The sequence below is a fragment of the Pseudonaja textilis genome, chromosome Z, assembly GCF_049901715.1.
Source record: "Pseudonaja textilis isolate UNSWEBS1 chromosome Z, rPseTex1.2, whole genome shotgun sequence".
NCBI lineage: Eukaryota > Metazoa > Chordata > Lepidosauria > Squamata > Elapidae > Pseudonaja > Pseudonaja textilis.
In genome coordinates this window covers 27,340,106-27,355,892 of record NC_142008.1, presented here as the reverse complement: position 1 = coordinate 27,355,892, position 15,787 = coordinate 27,340,106, and the positions used below count along the sequence as shown (strand labels likewise).

Sequence of the window (15,787 nt, the reverse complement as noted above, 5' to 3'; positions counted from 1 at the left end):
TTTCCTGGCCACACTTGCTGCTTGAGCAGAAGCCAAAAGTGCAGGACCCCTAAAAATGCTAAGAGTCCACAGACGGTGTATCAGTTCTATCCAGACAAATGTTATTTTATCTACAACTAATGGTGCGGTATCCACAGATCAGGAGTGCCTTAAAATCCACAGCCACCTGATTATGCTAGAGTTAAGTTGAAATCTGTGCTTCCATTTTCCAGACCTCATAGTCTCCAGACACAGAGAAGGAACCTTGACAACCTCACTTGATGTATTAGAGATAATACTGTAGATATATATATATGAATATTATTAGAATGTTGATGACACTTAACTCTATGGCCCCAAATGATCTTATCCAGCAGCTTCATGTTGAAGTTAAAAAACATTTGGGACAGAATTGAGACTCTTCTCTCCCAATATCTTCAGAGGCCCGATATCAAATGAAATTGTCTTCAGAGGACAGAGAACCAGCACAATACTATGCCCATATTCTCAATCCTCTTGGCTAGTTATAAGGATATTTTTTTATAATTAAAGCCATAGAGAGATTAATGGGGGCTGGATTGGACAAACCATTACTATATTGATCTCTCCAGAGATCATCAATAAGTGCAGTAGTCAGCGCTGTCTCATTATTACACCCAATTGTGAAACCAAGGGTCCAATTAATTTTTTTTAATAACATGTATATCATGAAGCAATAATATTGTCAAGGTAGATTTAAAACAATTATGGAAAGAGCCATTGAATAGAATTGGCAGGAAAGCCCAAAACACGTCAGAGTTAAATTAGCGTACTGGAATGTAAGTCTAATAATAAACCTTTGAAATATGAAGATAACATTCAGAGTTTATAAAAGTAAAGTCCATAATTCAGCCAGTGATGAAACCAACATCTTCACAGTTCTATCAGCTTCTGAATATGACATAGGCATTATTTATAACACACTGAATCAAAGAATTGGTATTCCATTTGAATTTAATTACAAGTACTGGCATTAGAATGCACAATTAACAAAATTCTGCATACATACAAATTTGTCCATTTGTTTTTACAAGTCGTCATCATCTTATGACTACAATTGGAACTTCGTAAGAATTTCTGTTGCTAAGTAATGTGATTGTATCACATGAGTATCTCACTAAACAACAGAAATCCCAGTTGCTGACATTAACTGAATTCCACAATTGGTGGACCAAAGACAGTGGGGAAGCCGGGAGGAAGTTGAAAGTCCCAGGCAAGAGGTAGGTAAGTGGTTGGTGCTGGGTGGGGGACAGAGTGAGGGAGTACACAGGGTTCAAGGGTGGGTCAAGAAAAATGTATGAGGATGTGTGAGAAGTGCCATGTAAGTCAAGGAGGTTGCACAGGGATGTGTGAGAGATATGAAGGGTGTGTGAGAGATAACACAAAAGTCTCTCTCTGTGTGTGAGACAATGCTTGACTGGCTAACATGATACATGTTCAGAGGGCTGGGGAAGGTGCAAAGGTGGAAGAGATTTACTGCTCTGATTTTTGGGGGAAACTGACAGGAAAGATAATAAATGGTGACCAGATGATCATGGAGTGCTTCTCAACTAGTCATAAGTGTGAATAGATTGCCAAACACCTAGGTTGCAATTACATGACCATGTGATGCTGGGACAGCTGTAACTCCAGGCATCAGTCATAATCATCATTCATTCAGCCTTATAACTTCGTACAGTCATTAGAAAAATGGTCATTAGTCGAGACCTGTATTCAAAGTGTTCTGTTGTTCATGGATCAAAACAAGTCTAAACTAGGATTAATTATCTTAATTTTATATCTGATCATAGATCCATCAGGTTATTTAATCATCAGGTTCTAAATGGCTGCACATATCTTTTCTGTAATATGCAATCCTAGCGTGAGAAGGCCAACTGCCACAGAATTATTCTATATAAGAAGGTGTGAGGCCATTCAGAAAACTGATTCCAAACTTGCAAACTCTGCTTTCAGTATCCTTCTGTTTGTATTCCTTCAGATATATTAGACTCTGGCAATCATAATTCCCAGCTAGTCTAGCACATCGGAAAGGTCCCAGGCATGAAAAGGCTAATATAATAACTAAAGTTTGTAAAGTGGATTAATTACTTCAAAATATATGGAAGAACAGCCATTTTTATTCTTAGTCTGGCCTTGGCTTTGGAGAAATCAGTTAAGTGTTTGAATTACAATTTTTCTGGACTGTTAAGAAAGTCTGTTATATATCAGATATCAAAGCGGTCTTGGAAAAAAATGGCCCAGGATTGTTAGTATAATAAATAAACCACTACATTCAGAATTTATGAGCAACTCTGTGATTAATGACCCACACATCTAATTTTATCCTACTCTGCACATTGGAAGCTGGGATCCTGCTGGACAGGAGCATCATTATGATAATAACCTTTTGCCTGTCTCAGCAATTCACTGCCTTATATAGAAAACACCCTGATTGTATATTATGATAGTATTTTGCCTCGTCCTTGAGTAACTAATAAAGATTGATTCCAAACTAATTAACTTTCAAGATACTCTGGGTTCAAAGCAAACGGAATGACCCGAGCTGAGGACTGATGAAGTTCCTGGCTCAACAAGTCTTCTCTAAAAAAAGAAAGGATACTTCTGTAACTCATGGGGCATGAAGCTCAGTGACCTGCATCAGAACGTCTGACAAATGTCTCTCCTTTCTCTGGCAATAAATGCATGTTCAAAATAAATTACAAGTTTGCTCTCTATCCTGCAGCTTGAAGCAGATTTAGCCTGTATCTAAACAGCATAGAGACCTTCTCCCTGCAATCCATCCACAATACTTTTTTACATTTGTAGGAAGTTCTTTATTTATGAGCACAATTAAGAACAGAATTTCATTTGGTGGTTATTAAGAGAGTCAAGCCCGGTTTTATGACCTTTTTTTGCCATGATTGTTAGGCAAATCATTGCAGTTGTTTAAATTTATGGAATTATTAGAATATGCAACAATGAACGTTCAATACAATACAGAGACATGGAATTTACCAAAGTGCAAAACAATGTCAATGAAACATCATTTCAGAATCTATGTATCACTTGGGTATAAATTTAACATTAAGTTAGTTTTGACCAAAAAAAGCTTTTAATTTCAGGCCTACTGGCCACCTATAATTCTTTCCCAATAGAAGTTTAAAAGTTTAGTTATTTGGAGATGTGGTATTCAACATGCAATATTGATTCATAATACGTGGCTTGGTGTTAGACAGTTTCCCTTTTACAGAGAAGATATTTCATACAGTAATTCTATTCTGGAACATTTACTTGTAGATATTCAATGTTATCAATGGTTTGGAAAGTTAACAGGAAGGAAAAAATGGATATTGCACAGTTTTATGAATAAATAAAAATACATTATTTGAAGGATAGCCAATATTTGAAGAACATCTTTCTCTTTCTATATTTACATATTGTAAACTTTCATCTTTGAGGATCCTAAACATTTGCATTGCACATACAATTTTATCTTTATTTTTCCACTGTTTTCTTACTGAGTTAAAGGGTAACATCATAACTGCAAAACTTGTCGTGTGTGTGTGTGTGTGTGTGTGTGTGTGTGTGTGTGTGTGTGTGTGTGTGTAAGATTCATTTTAATAAACAACAACATTAAGTTTTTGATTTGGACTCTCCCGTTTTTTTATATTTGCATAGAAAATAAAAAAAATACTTTAAAGAAGAATTTACTTCTTTTTAGGGAGAGATAACTGGAAAGCTGAGTTCATATAGCTTGATTAAATTGAAGGATTTTAATAGAGTCAAACTATATCTAGAACATCCAAACTATATCTGGAAAATATAAACTACTTCCTGTTCTGGATAATTTACTTCCAAGAAAGTAGCAGTCACTTCCATAATGACCAAATTGGCATGTTTCCTGAAACATTTTATAACAATATTCGATTTTCCACACTATTAATTTTCTACATGCAGAAGATGCTCAGCTGATCTCAGAAGAACGTTGCCTCTGGTCTCAGAAGAACTTTCTCTCTTGGAGTGAGGAAATGTTCATCAAAGTGATGCCTCAAAGATTAAAACTCCCCTTAAGTATATTTGTATCTGTCTCTTGTTCATTATATATCAGATACATAAACTAGTACCACAGAGTTTTATACTCAGAGCTACTTGAGGAAATCGTAAAGCACAACCTTAAACAGTTTCCTGTGGGCAATGTCTTACCAAGAGATCTTTCTTTTGTTTGATTTGTTGTCCTCACAACTGGAAGACTTGCTCGAGTACGGCTTCCCCTTGAAAAAGGAGACAGGGCTTCTGCTTCTGACATGACTTCTGAGGAGTCAACAGATACCTCTGACAAATATTCAGCTGGATCTCCCAAGCTGGGCTGTGGACTTTGAGAAAGCTTTGGGCTCCTTGTCTGTAAAATAAATAAAAACAGAGAGCAAACTCTTTTTAGTAATGTTAAAACTCTTGCCTGTGGGAAGATGACTTCCCCCCCTCTCTTGAAAGATAAAATACTGATCAAATTGGTGACTCCCTCCCTCAAGGTATACGCTATTTATAGAGATTTTCCTAGGGTATTCCATTAAGATATTTTTACTGCTGTGCACACAAATGCACTAAATTAATATTTACAAGCACCTAAGGCTAAAGTTTTACAAGTCAAACGGATGGCAATTCCATTTCATGATGCTTCAACAATTGTTAGTATTGTAACAACAAGGGAACAGAACTATATAAATATCTACAAAATGAAACTGACATGTCATGAATTAAAGAGCTACCTTTCTAAGTGCCTTTAAATCTGCTTTCAGTAATTGATATGTGAAAATTATTTAGTAGCTCCACTATTAGCTCTTACAGTTCAGTAAAAGGACAGATCAGAACCAGGTTTATTTCCAATTATGAATGTAGCCGATTACACCACTGATTCTTCTCCTATTTTCCCCCACAATAATACCGAGACATTAAATTAGGCAGAGAGAGGAGGATTATCCAAATTCACTTAAGGTACATGTCATGGTTAAGGATTAGAGCAGGGGTGTCAAACTCACATTGTCACAGAGGCGGCATGTGACGTAATGGGACTCCCCCCTCTTTGCTAAACCAGGTGTGGCCATGGCCTCCAGCCCACGGGCCTGGAGTTTGACAGCCCTGGACTAGAGCCTGTACCTTTCCATACCTTAATCATTATACAACTTGGAATAACGACTACTCAGTTTAAAAAAAAGAGCAAATAGTGGAGTATCATTTATAAGCAATATAACCAAAGAGAATAAATAAAATTAAATTTTACTCAATAGACCCAATGTTTTTGCCACCTGACTTTAAAGCATATAATTTCACATTACAAAGCATACCATCTGTAAATTCCAAGGGTTACAGTTTTACTCCTGGAGGATATAACATTGGAGATAATTGATTTAGACATTATTATTATTAACAACCTATAGTAAACTTTGTGATCATTTTACCATTTCTTGATTCCTTCTTTTTTCCAGCTTGTCCATTAAACACCCATACAGGACAGAAGACAAGATACCCTAACAAGGAATCCGTTCTAATTTGCAGCCTCCCTTATGCATTATCCAAGACTTTGAATTCATTTCCATTCTAAGTTTTCTTTCTTTCTATTATTAATGTCTATATCTGAAAGATTATAAAACACTGTTTAGACCAAGTTCGGATTTCTAAAAAGGAAGAGAACCATACTGCTGACATCTACCCTTTCCCCTAACATTTTGCTTTAATGGAAAGATTCAGTGACCTTGCCTGAATTACCAACTTATGCATTTTATTAGATTTTCATTAAGTTGTCAAAGTGCTTTAGCCTTCTTCCCACTATCTGTTGCCAACTTGAGTCCTCATAACATTCAGTACCTTTGAAATACTGAAGAAAAACTCCAAATCTGTAGAGACTTCCAAAATTTGCATCATTACGTTAAGTATTATCAAGGGCCTATTATGACAATATTAGCAGAACATTGTGATTTTTTTAAAGGGTGTTCTGTGTAAAACTAGGTTTCTGTGAAAATTTTATATACTTCAATAAGAGACCAAAACCCAAACACTGCTCCCCCCTCACAAAAGTTATTTAAACATGGCCAATTTTTTTTAAATAAAGGTTTATTTGGGTTTTCACACACAAAATACAAGTAAAACATCTTTTTTGAAAATAGCATGGTCCCGGGTTGAACTTCTTTATACAGACACAAAACTCAATTTCATGCTCCTTTTTGTATTCTATTCCATATCTCATATTATTTTACATTTTATATTTAGTTTTTCCCCTCTTTTAATTTTCTCAATTTTATTTTGATTATCTTATCTCAATTCAAATCATTATATTTATACTTTCGTCTGTTCTGTTTCAATTTCATATTATCTTTTCTCATTAAACAAATTTTCTCCTGTAGTTACTAATTGGAGTATGACACCTTTATATCTTTTAATTACATCCATTCAACTCTTATTTAAACTTCAATATATACTTTAAGTTTATGACCTTCAATATAATACATAATACATAACTTCCAATCGAATTCTGCTTGGTACATTCTTATAATACACACTATATTCTTTAAAAAAAAAGATTGTAAATATATGTAATTATAAACCCTCATTCCATTCCAGTTCAGTTCTATCATTAATAATCATTAAAACTATAACATCTTTAACACTTCTTTTCAATTAAATATCATACTTCCTTAAAAACACATGTAATCTCCATAATTAATTTTTCCCTTATTTCTCTTCACATATGTTTTATAAATCATTAAATATACCTTTTGTTACATTTATTTATTGACAAGCATTCCACTTAATTGTGATAGCTATTTTATCAGACATTTTAATCATACATTGTTTCATATTTTCTAAAATTATTTCTGCTTCTAACATAACCATACTATCTTATGTACCTTTGCAGAATTCTTTTTCCATTAAGTTTTCACCCATTATCTCTAAATAGGCCCTGTTTCTCTATATTTTGCTTCTGTCCTTTATAACTTCTTTTCCTTTCTTTCTTCCCTCTCATCTTCTCCCTCCCTTTTTACCCCTTGTCTCTCTAGTTCTAATTCTCTTCTGCATTTCCTCTTCTGTTGCTTTCTGATTTTATACTTATTTTTCACTCTATTTTTTTTGGAGTTGTTTTTCCCAATCTTAAACTTTCCATTCTCTTTCTCCCCTTTCCTTTTTTTCCCCCATCTAAGATTACTTGTTCATTAAAGATGGCTTCTTCTTTGTTGCAATCTTCTTGTTCTGCAGGCATTTCTTGTTGTTTCTCATAATTCCAAATCTCCATTTCTAAAAACTGAAATACGAAGCCAAAAGAACCTCTCCCTTCTTGTGCATCTTCTTTGTACTTTTATATCTTATTTCTTTTTTGACTTTCTCTTCCTGCAGTTTTTGTTGCAATATTTCAGTTAGAATATATCTTTTGGAAATCTTGTTGAGATTTTGCTGTAAGTTCTTTTTTAATTCCAGGCAGTCTCCTCCCTTCCAGATCCTGCCCTTTTATTCTTTTTCTCTCCTTTCCTGTTTTCAAAAGCTTTTAATTATCCAGAAATCTTTATTATCCCTTTGACTTTTTATTTTCAACATTAAATGCCTATTGATGTCAAAGTGGATTTTTTTCCAATTTCTTGCTTAAGTCTCTTAGCTGTCAGTATAGGAAAAAGAGAAAACCAAATCTTTTCCCTTTTCTCTCTCCTTCGCAGCTTAAAAATCTTCTTAGGGAACAATGTTATTATTTTTTAATAGTTTCAATTCCAGGGTACCTTTTTTGTTGCTTTTGCTGTTTGACCCAGTCAACCAAAGCTTTCTCTTCTTATCTTCCTCCTGCACATTCTTTTCCGGTCGAGTTCTTCTTTGTGGTGGCCATTTCTGACCACTGCTGCAACCGCCTTTGGGAAAGGGAGTAATGGCCAGCTGGGGAGGAGAGATGTGGCTCTCCTCAACCCTACTGGCAGTCTTCACCCTCTTCACCACCTCTACAGGGTGGCTTAGCCCCGAAACCAGCTGGCTCGGGGCGCTCCAGCGGTGAGCATGGATCGAAGCCTTGCAGAGACGAGGTTTCGGTCTGTCGCTGAAGAAGCTCAAACTGGAAGTGTCTAAACATGGCCAATTTTTGATCTCTAGAGATTTGCCTCTTAAAATATCTGGGTATTTTTTTTAAAGCAGATTTCAACATCTAACCTCCCCACTCTCAGGCCCAATGATTCAGCAAGAATTTTAGCATAAAGTTTGCTTCTGACAATGGAGAGGCATGTTTCAAAATGTTTTATGATATTGATTCCAAATATATAACATTAACATACATGTGGGTGCATGTATGTTAATAAGAAGTGACAAAATACTCTCCCCACAAAAATGAAATCCAAGAGGCAATTAAACTAATTTCTTTCATCTTCGTAATTGAGAAACCCACATCTATAAAAGCCTCCATTATTTTGTCCCAAAGGTGCTTTTCCAAGACGCAACTAGACTTTTCTTTGAAGATGTTTCACTTCTCATTGAAGAAGCTTCTTCAGCTCTGACTGAATGGTGGAGAGTGGAAGGATTTATACTCCTTGCAGACAGGTGGCCATTTGCATTCTTTTAGCAAAGTTGTTAAGACTACCTGAAGTTATCTGTGTCACCAGAGTCACCTGAATGGTGCAAATGGGTGTGTCCCAGGACTTCCACTATCCACCATCTAGTTAGAGGTGAAGAAGTTAAGTTAGAGCTTCTTGAATAAGAAGTGAAAAGTCTTCAAAGAAAAATCAGAAAGTCCTCTTGGAAAAGCACCTTTGGGACATTGTCCTGGATGACTGAGAATTTCCATAGACCTCCATTATTTTGAATGTTATAATACTTGTCCTTGCAATTTAAAACTTTCCTTAAATGATAAAACATGATGATATTGATATCTACTATTTTCTCCATACTGAAAATTAAAAGAAGCAGGAAAACTTATTTAGATCACTTATTGCAGGGTGTCAAACTGGTGACCCCTTGGCTGAATGTGCCATGTGCAGGCCATGCCCACTCCAGCTCTGTGAATGGGGAAAATGTTGTGAAATGTCATGTGATGGCAATGTGATATGTTGAGTTTGACACCTCTAACTTATTGGATAAAGCAAATCTAGAATTTAGTGGGTTGGACTAAATCATCTCAAAGTTGTGTTCTGTGAAAAGATTCAAATATTGCTTCTGTAGTGCTGTTAAATGACTCAAAATTAGATTCCTGATAGCTGTCTTAAAGCTAAGTAAGATTCCAAAGATCAGATCATTGATCTCTTGAACAGTTGCAAATCTACAGTCTGCTTTCTCTCTTATTTAACATTTAAACTGATGAGAAAAATGATTAATTTCCAGACAAGTGAATATATTTATTGTTTCTTTTAACAAGATGTAAATATTGGAGTGAAAATCTGATTGTACACTTACACACAGCAGAAACACAAATTTAAGTCAGCTGTTCTTAATCACAAGCAGCTGAAAGCTACACAATATCTGGCTTTTCTTGTTAACCCCTATTGGATACAACTGTGTTTCTGTTTTCAAGCACAATTTAGCATTCCTAATCAATTATCCATTTCTTAACAATCCATTCCTGTGTGAATTTCAGTTATTTTTCCAATATTAACAAGCTACAGTGGTTAAAATTAAACATTCAAAGGCTAAGCAATTCACAGTCAATTTTTGAGAGATAGTCAAATGCATCGGTTTGTATCCAATTTAAAAATATGTGATCTGAGAAACCAGATGACATGTTATACCTGTTCACTGTTCTTCCTTTAAAAAAATAACAGCTGTGAATGGATGAGAATCTGGATTAGAAAACAGTGGCAATTAGTTAATTGTCCCACAGACAAATATTGTATTCCCGCTAATCCTTCTCAGTTGGTTAATGCAGGAAGTAACACTTTCAACCTGATTTTAAATAGGAAGTAGAAGTGTTGCCCTAATTTCCTTCCTTATAGCCCACACATCCCAGTCCAGACTAGAACTCCTGAACTGCTTTCTGTTAAATTCAAAAGGTGACTACTTTAAAAAAAATACCAACATTTTAAAATGTAATTTGATCTTGATCATTACTGATATAAACAAAACCAGAAAAACAGAAGTTTTTAATAACCAAAAGCACAATGGTCTAAACCCTTTATGTGTTTGCTTGCATGCAGTATAAGGTATGGACAGGTGGATGATTGTAGTATTGCAATGCAAGACAAATATATTTTTACAACACTCTACTCTTCAAAATTACATATTCAAAGAGGATATTTCTTGAGATAGGTTTCTCTCACCGATTCCCTCTCTTATTAATATTAGAAACAAGAGGAATCAATAACAAAAGGTTATTTAAAATAAATTATTTGAGCTGAAATTTAACAATTTTTAATTGTGTTATTCAGTCATGTTGACCAGTCTGTTTTTCTACAATGAACTTCAATTTTGTCACTCTTTTAAGTTTTATGTGTTTATATTGCATTATTTCCATTTAACTAGACTGTGTCAGATAGTCAGTTAAAAACAACAACAACCTACACTTCATCATTGCTTGAAGACACATCAAACTGCCCAGTGGTTTAAATGGGTGATAGGACTGCCTTCTGTACACCCTTGGAAAACTCAAGAGGGGTTGAAAGACTCCCTGAATCAAATTGTGGTCACAGATTCACTTCAAATTTGGGAGGTAACAAAAGAGGTGATGCAGAAAACTGAAAACCGAGTTTGGGGGAGGTGAGGTTTTAATTCCTGTCCTATTGCATGTCTCTTTTAGAATTTACACCACAATTTACCTCTGTTTCCACCTCAAAATGGTGATGTCAGGATTCCGGCAGTTACTCCAATTAAATCTTAAGTCTCGAGCCAAATTTCCAAAACTACACAGGATTTATTGGGAGTTAACATGTCGGCATGACCTGGGTGTAGCTGACTGTTAGACATGTAATTCACTGTCACCCTTGACCCTGTTTTCCCCCCACCCCTCTAGGGGTGTCATAATTCATATTCTCCAACGAAACACATCCATAGCCATGGTTGGTTCCTGGCTATCCTTTATACAAAGAGCCTTACTTCCAGAGGACAGCTTTCTAATTTCACTAGAAAATCCCAAAACTCTAACATTTGAGTGTTTGAAATATAGGTATTAAAGTAATTGATCATATTATGTCAGATCTATTTGAAATACTGTTGTTTCCTATAGATATAATTAAGTAGTGTTCTATGATAATGCACTGTGTATACTGAGTTTTAAAATTAGCTTTAAGGGGAGGCCAGATCTCCATTATCAGTGAAGTAATTTTTTATTATCAGAAGTACCTGACTGTATTTAGGGATACAATTTCAACCTATTAAAATAGTTTGCTAAAGTGTGCAAAGGAAAAAAAAGGTTAACTTTTGTGTACAGATTTAAGAGGAAATACTCTGAAGAAAGTCCTGGAGCAGTAATAAAAAGAAAATCAAGGGAAGCAAATGCTAAAATACGTTATTGTGTGAGCCTTTGAGACAAAATGTTCTGCTCGAAGAAACAGATTACACTTCCCTCTCTTTTGAGCACAAATATCCAAAGGCATATTCGAAACAACACAGGAGAAAAAGCATCTTCTGTATTTGTGGCATGTTTTTTTTTAAATAAAAGCTAACGGATTATATACATAGTTGCTCAAATTTACAGTTGTTCTTGAAAAATTGCAACAAGTCATTGAATATGTTTTTTTTAAAAAAATGTATCTTGTAATGCTTTATACAAAAGACAAAATGCCTGGTAGCGATGGAGGATGATAAAGTATATTTGTAAAACTCATATTTAAATGCAATAACTTTAGGCAACCTTCCAGAGAATTACAAAGGCCAATAAGCATAACAAAAGAGTGCCCGAAACTCTTGCTTCTCAAAAATAAAATATTAAGATCTAGCCTCAAGGATGAATGGAAATTGCATGCTTCTCAGAATGTTCTGAAAGAGACAGGCATTTTTGTATGCATCTTCCATGCCACTTTTGAGATACTGAAGACATATCCAGATAAAGGTTCAGTTCACAAAGAATAAAATGGCTCCCACTGTTTAGATGACATTGTCACTTGTTTAGATGACATTGTCATACATGATGGGACCAAATCACAGTTTGCTCCACTTTGGCTGTGCTGATTTTGCAAATAACAAACACTGATTCTAGTTATGGACCAATAGCTGAGTGGTCTCTGCAACTCATCACTGGAGAGCTACATTATAATGGTCTGCAACTACCCACAGTAGGTACAGAGATGCCGGGTGCATTTTGATAATGTCAGCACAACCCATTCTAATCCTATCCAAACTAAAGTATTAAATTGCAATATTGGAGTGGTGGGAAACTTATTCATCAGGAAATGCCTGAAACATGGAATTTGGAGGAGGGGAGCAGCACTAAAAGCCAAAACTGTCCGTGCAGAACTAAAAGATCATGCAATTCTACCTTGAATGAGGGAAAAATATTAATTGTGATGCAAACTGTTAAAATTACTAAATGTGATGCACTTGGTTAAAACAGGACCAAACTGGCAAGCTCATTCCAAGGCAGGGTGCAGAAAAAAGAAAATATATAGTACTAACTCTCTGAGAGGTTTCAATTTTCATCAAGTACCTTTGAATGTCAAGCTCTGAATGGAGGGAGACCAACATGCACTGTAAAGCCTGTGGATCAGAAACAGGGGAAAGAAAAGGGGACAAGAGGTAAGAGGAAAAGAGACAAAAGTAATTAAAATAAATAAACCAAAGTAAAAATGGAATATAAGATATGTAAGGAGCAGAAAAGTAAGACAATAAAAGAGAATCCAGCTGAACAATGGCTTAAAAATCCCACCCACCATTAAATTAAGTAATTTAAATAGGAGGTAGAGTTCTGAATATGATCACAGTTTTGCAAATATTGCTGACAGAATATTTCTCCTTCTTCAAGTCCACATTGTTTTCCTCTTCCAAGTTCCTGTCTTAGCTCTAGACAAAGCCTATATATAAATAAAAATTACCTGTTTTTCTTTTTAGCCATTTAAGCCAGAAGTATCTGCAGATTGTAGTCAAAAAGTCAAGATGGGGGCTGCAAAGTTAGAATTGAAGTTCCACTTTTTTATATGCATACAATCAAACTAAAGAACAATGGAACTTCAATTGCACCACCACGTTTGCCATCCTGACTTTTTAAAACCTTGCTTGAAGTTACTCTTGATCTAATCGCTCTTATCCTACTTCTGTCAGATCATTAAAGAGCAAGGAGTTAAAAACAAAAATACAGTGTTTAGAGTGGTATGACATCATTAAAAACAGAGAGAAAATAATGAAGAAGTGTGTTAACGTTCAATGTTTGCAATACAGATAATGTTTGGCTTATAACTGTTTGTTTAGTAACCATTCACAGTTACAACAGCTTATATTAAAAAGTTACTTATGATCAGCTCTTGCATATGTGACTACTGAAGCATCTCTAATGTTACTTGATCAAAATTCAGGTTCTTGGGAGGCAACATGTATTTATGACAGATGCAACATCTTGGCATCATGCAATTGGCCTCTGAGACTTTCCAAGTTAGCTTCCAAAAACAAAAATCAATTGGGGAGGCTGGAAGCTGCAAGAGAGAAGTTGGACTTGTGAAGATGACAGTACCTACAGGAAAGAGCTTAGAATTATTCTGCCTAGTCAATTTTACTGAATGGGCAGAAGCCAATGACATAGACGGGTCCCATAATTATCCAGGCCTGGATTTACTTAATAAGTGTGCCAGAGTATGGTGGTTTAAAAAAATAATAATTGAGTTTTGTCACAGACATAATCCAAGTTAAAGCCAAAAAGTTACTTTCCAAGTGACTTCAGAGAAAGTATAATCAAACAGGGAAAGGAATGATCAATCTCATACCATGCATTAAGACAACAATTATATAAATGTTTACTTAAAATTAATCCCACTGAAGTTGATGGAGTTAATACAAAAATAGAACTTTCAATGATAACCAAAAAGTGTTAAAGTAGTTACTTAGTCATCTTTTGCTCAACAGATTAATTATTAATGTGGCCAAAAATTGAATCCCTTATGTCCAATAATAAATCAGAGACATATTTTACTATTATAGAACTCATCCTCCACAAAAAATAAAGCTTCTACTGATTAATCTTCATATTAAAAAGTCCTTAAATTCCACAGCACCTTCTAGAGAAAACTATAGAGTTGAAAGCACCCCAAAAAAGCATCCCAGAAATGAAAAATGAACCTAATGAAAAAAAATGCCTGTATTTAAATATGAAGATACACATAGCTCTTGACTTGTAAGCACAATTGGGAATGGAATGCTAGTCATAAGTCATTGTAGTTGTAAGTCGAGGTGCCATATGACTGACCTAACGTTTTGACTATTATAGCAATTGTTAAGTGGATCTCACTTAACAAATTCAATCTCCCAAATGGGCATTTTTTTGCCATTGAATAGCTGGTCATAAGTCAAGGGCTACCTATGTTGACTCTAAAAAGTTCGAGGTAAGAACAATGGACATTTGGAAGAAAATGAACATTTCCTACAGGTTAGAATTTTGTTGCATTTTTATGAAAAGAAAAACCTCTCAATCTTTCTTATAATACACTATGGTAGAAAAGATGTGAAATAGGCTAATTTTTTAAGGCATCAGTTATAGCAAAGGTAGAATTTTGCATATTACACAAACCTTTCAGCAAATCTTTGCTTAAATTGATAACTAAGTAAGTATGCATTTGAAAATAAATCCTGCCCTTAAAAATGTTAACAATCCTTCAGGAGATCTTATTGCTAAAAATAACCATTCAGATTTGACAGAACTTTGGAGATAAAGAACTTTGGAGATAAATATCCTAAAGGATATTTTGTCATTTGAAGTAGACATTTTTCCCTACAATTGTTTTATATTTGTTGCCTTGTTCTATATTTAACCCTTTATAGGCTGAATTTATACAGCCATAATATGGTTTGATGTTCACTAAATTTGTTATGTAAACTTATGTAAAACATGGTTTCGTGTTTTATGGTTTGTTACTTGTTGACCAGGCCATTAAAGCTGACTCATGATATTTAGTTAAATACACTGCTCAAAAAAATAAAGGGAACACTTAAACAACACAATGTAACTCCAAGTCAATCACACTGCTGTGAAATCAAACTGTCCACTTAGGTAGCAACACTGATTGACAATCAATTTCACATGCTATTGTGCAAATGGAATAGACAACAGGTGGAAAGCATAGGCAGTTAGTAAGACATCCCCAATAAAGGAGTGGTTCTGCAGGTGGTGACCACAGACCACTTCTTAGTTCCTATGTTTTCTGGCTGATGGTTTGGTCACTTTTGAATGCTGGCAGTGCTTTCACTCTCGTGGAGTCTACAACCCACACAAGTGGCTCAGGTAGTGCAGCTCATCCAGGATGGCACATCAATGCGAGCTGTGGCAAGAAGGTTTGTTGTGTCTGTCAGCATAGTGTCCAGAGCATGGAGATGCTACCAGGAGATAGGCCAGTACATCAGGAGATGTGGAGGAGCCGTAGGAGGGCAACAATGCAGCATCAGGACTGCTACCTCCACCTTTGTGTAAGGGGGGACAGGAGGAACACTGCCAGAGCCCTGCAAAATGACTTCCAGCGGGCCACAAATGTGCATGTGGCTGCTCAAACGGTCAGAAACAGACTCCATGAGGATGGTATAAGGGCCCGACGTCCACAGGTGGGGGTTGTGCTTACAGGCCAACACCATGCAGGAAGTTTGGCATTTGCCAGAGATCACTAAGATTGGCAAATTCGCCACTGGCACCCTGTGCTCTTCACAGATG

General features: G+C 35.5%; 1 protein-coding gene across 1 annotated transcript in view; it reads right to left on the bottom strand.

Annotated features, from left to right (window-relative positions):
• KIAA1217 (KIAA1217 ortholog) overlaps positions 1-15,787 on the bottom strand; it is a 221,946-nt gene that overhangs the window by 93,191 nt on the left and 112,968 nt on the right. Inside the window, 2 exon segments of the mRNA XM_026706260.2 lie at positions 4,201-4,396; positions 12,559-12,639. Coding sequence (XP_026562045.2) covers positions 4,201-4,396; positions 12,559-12,639 — 277 coding nt within the window.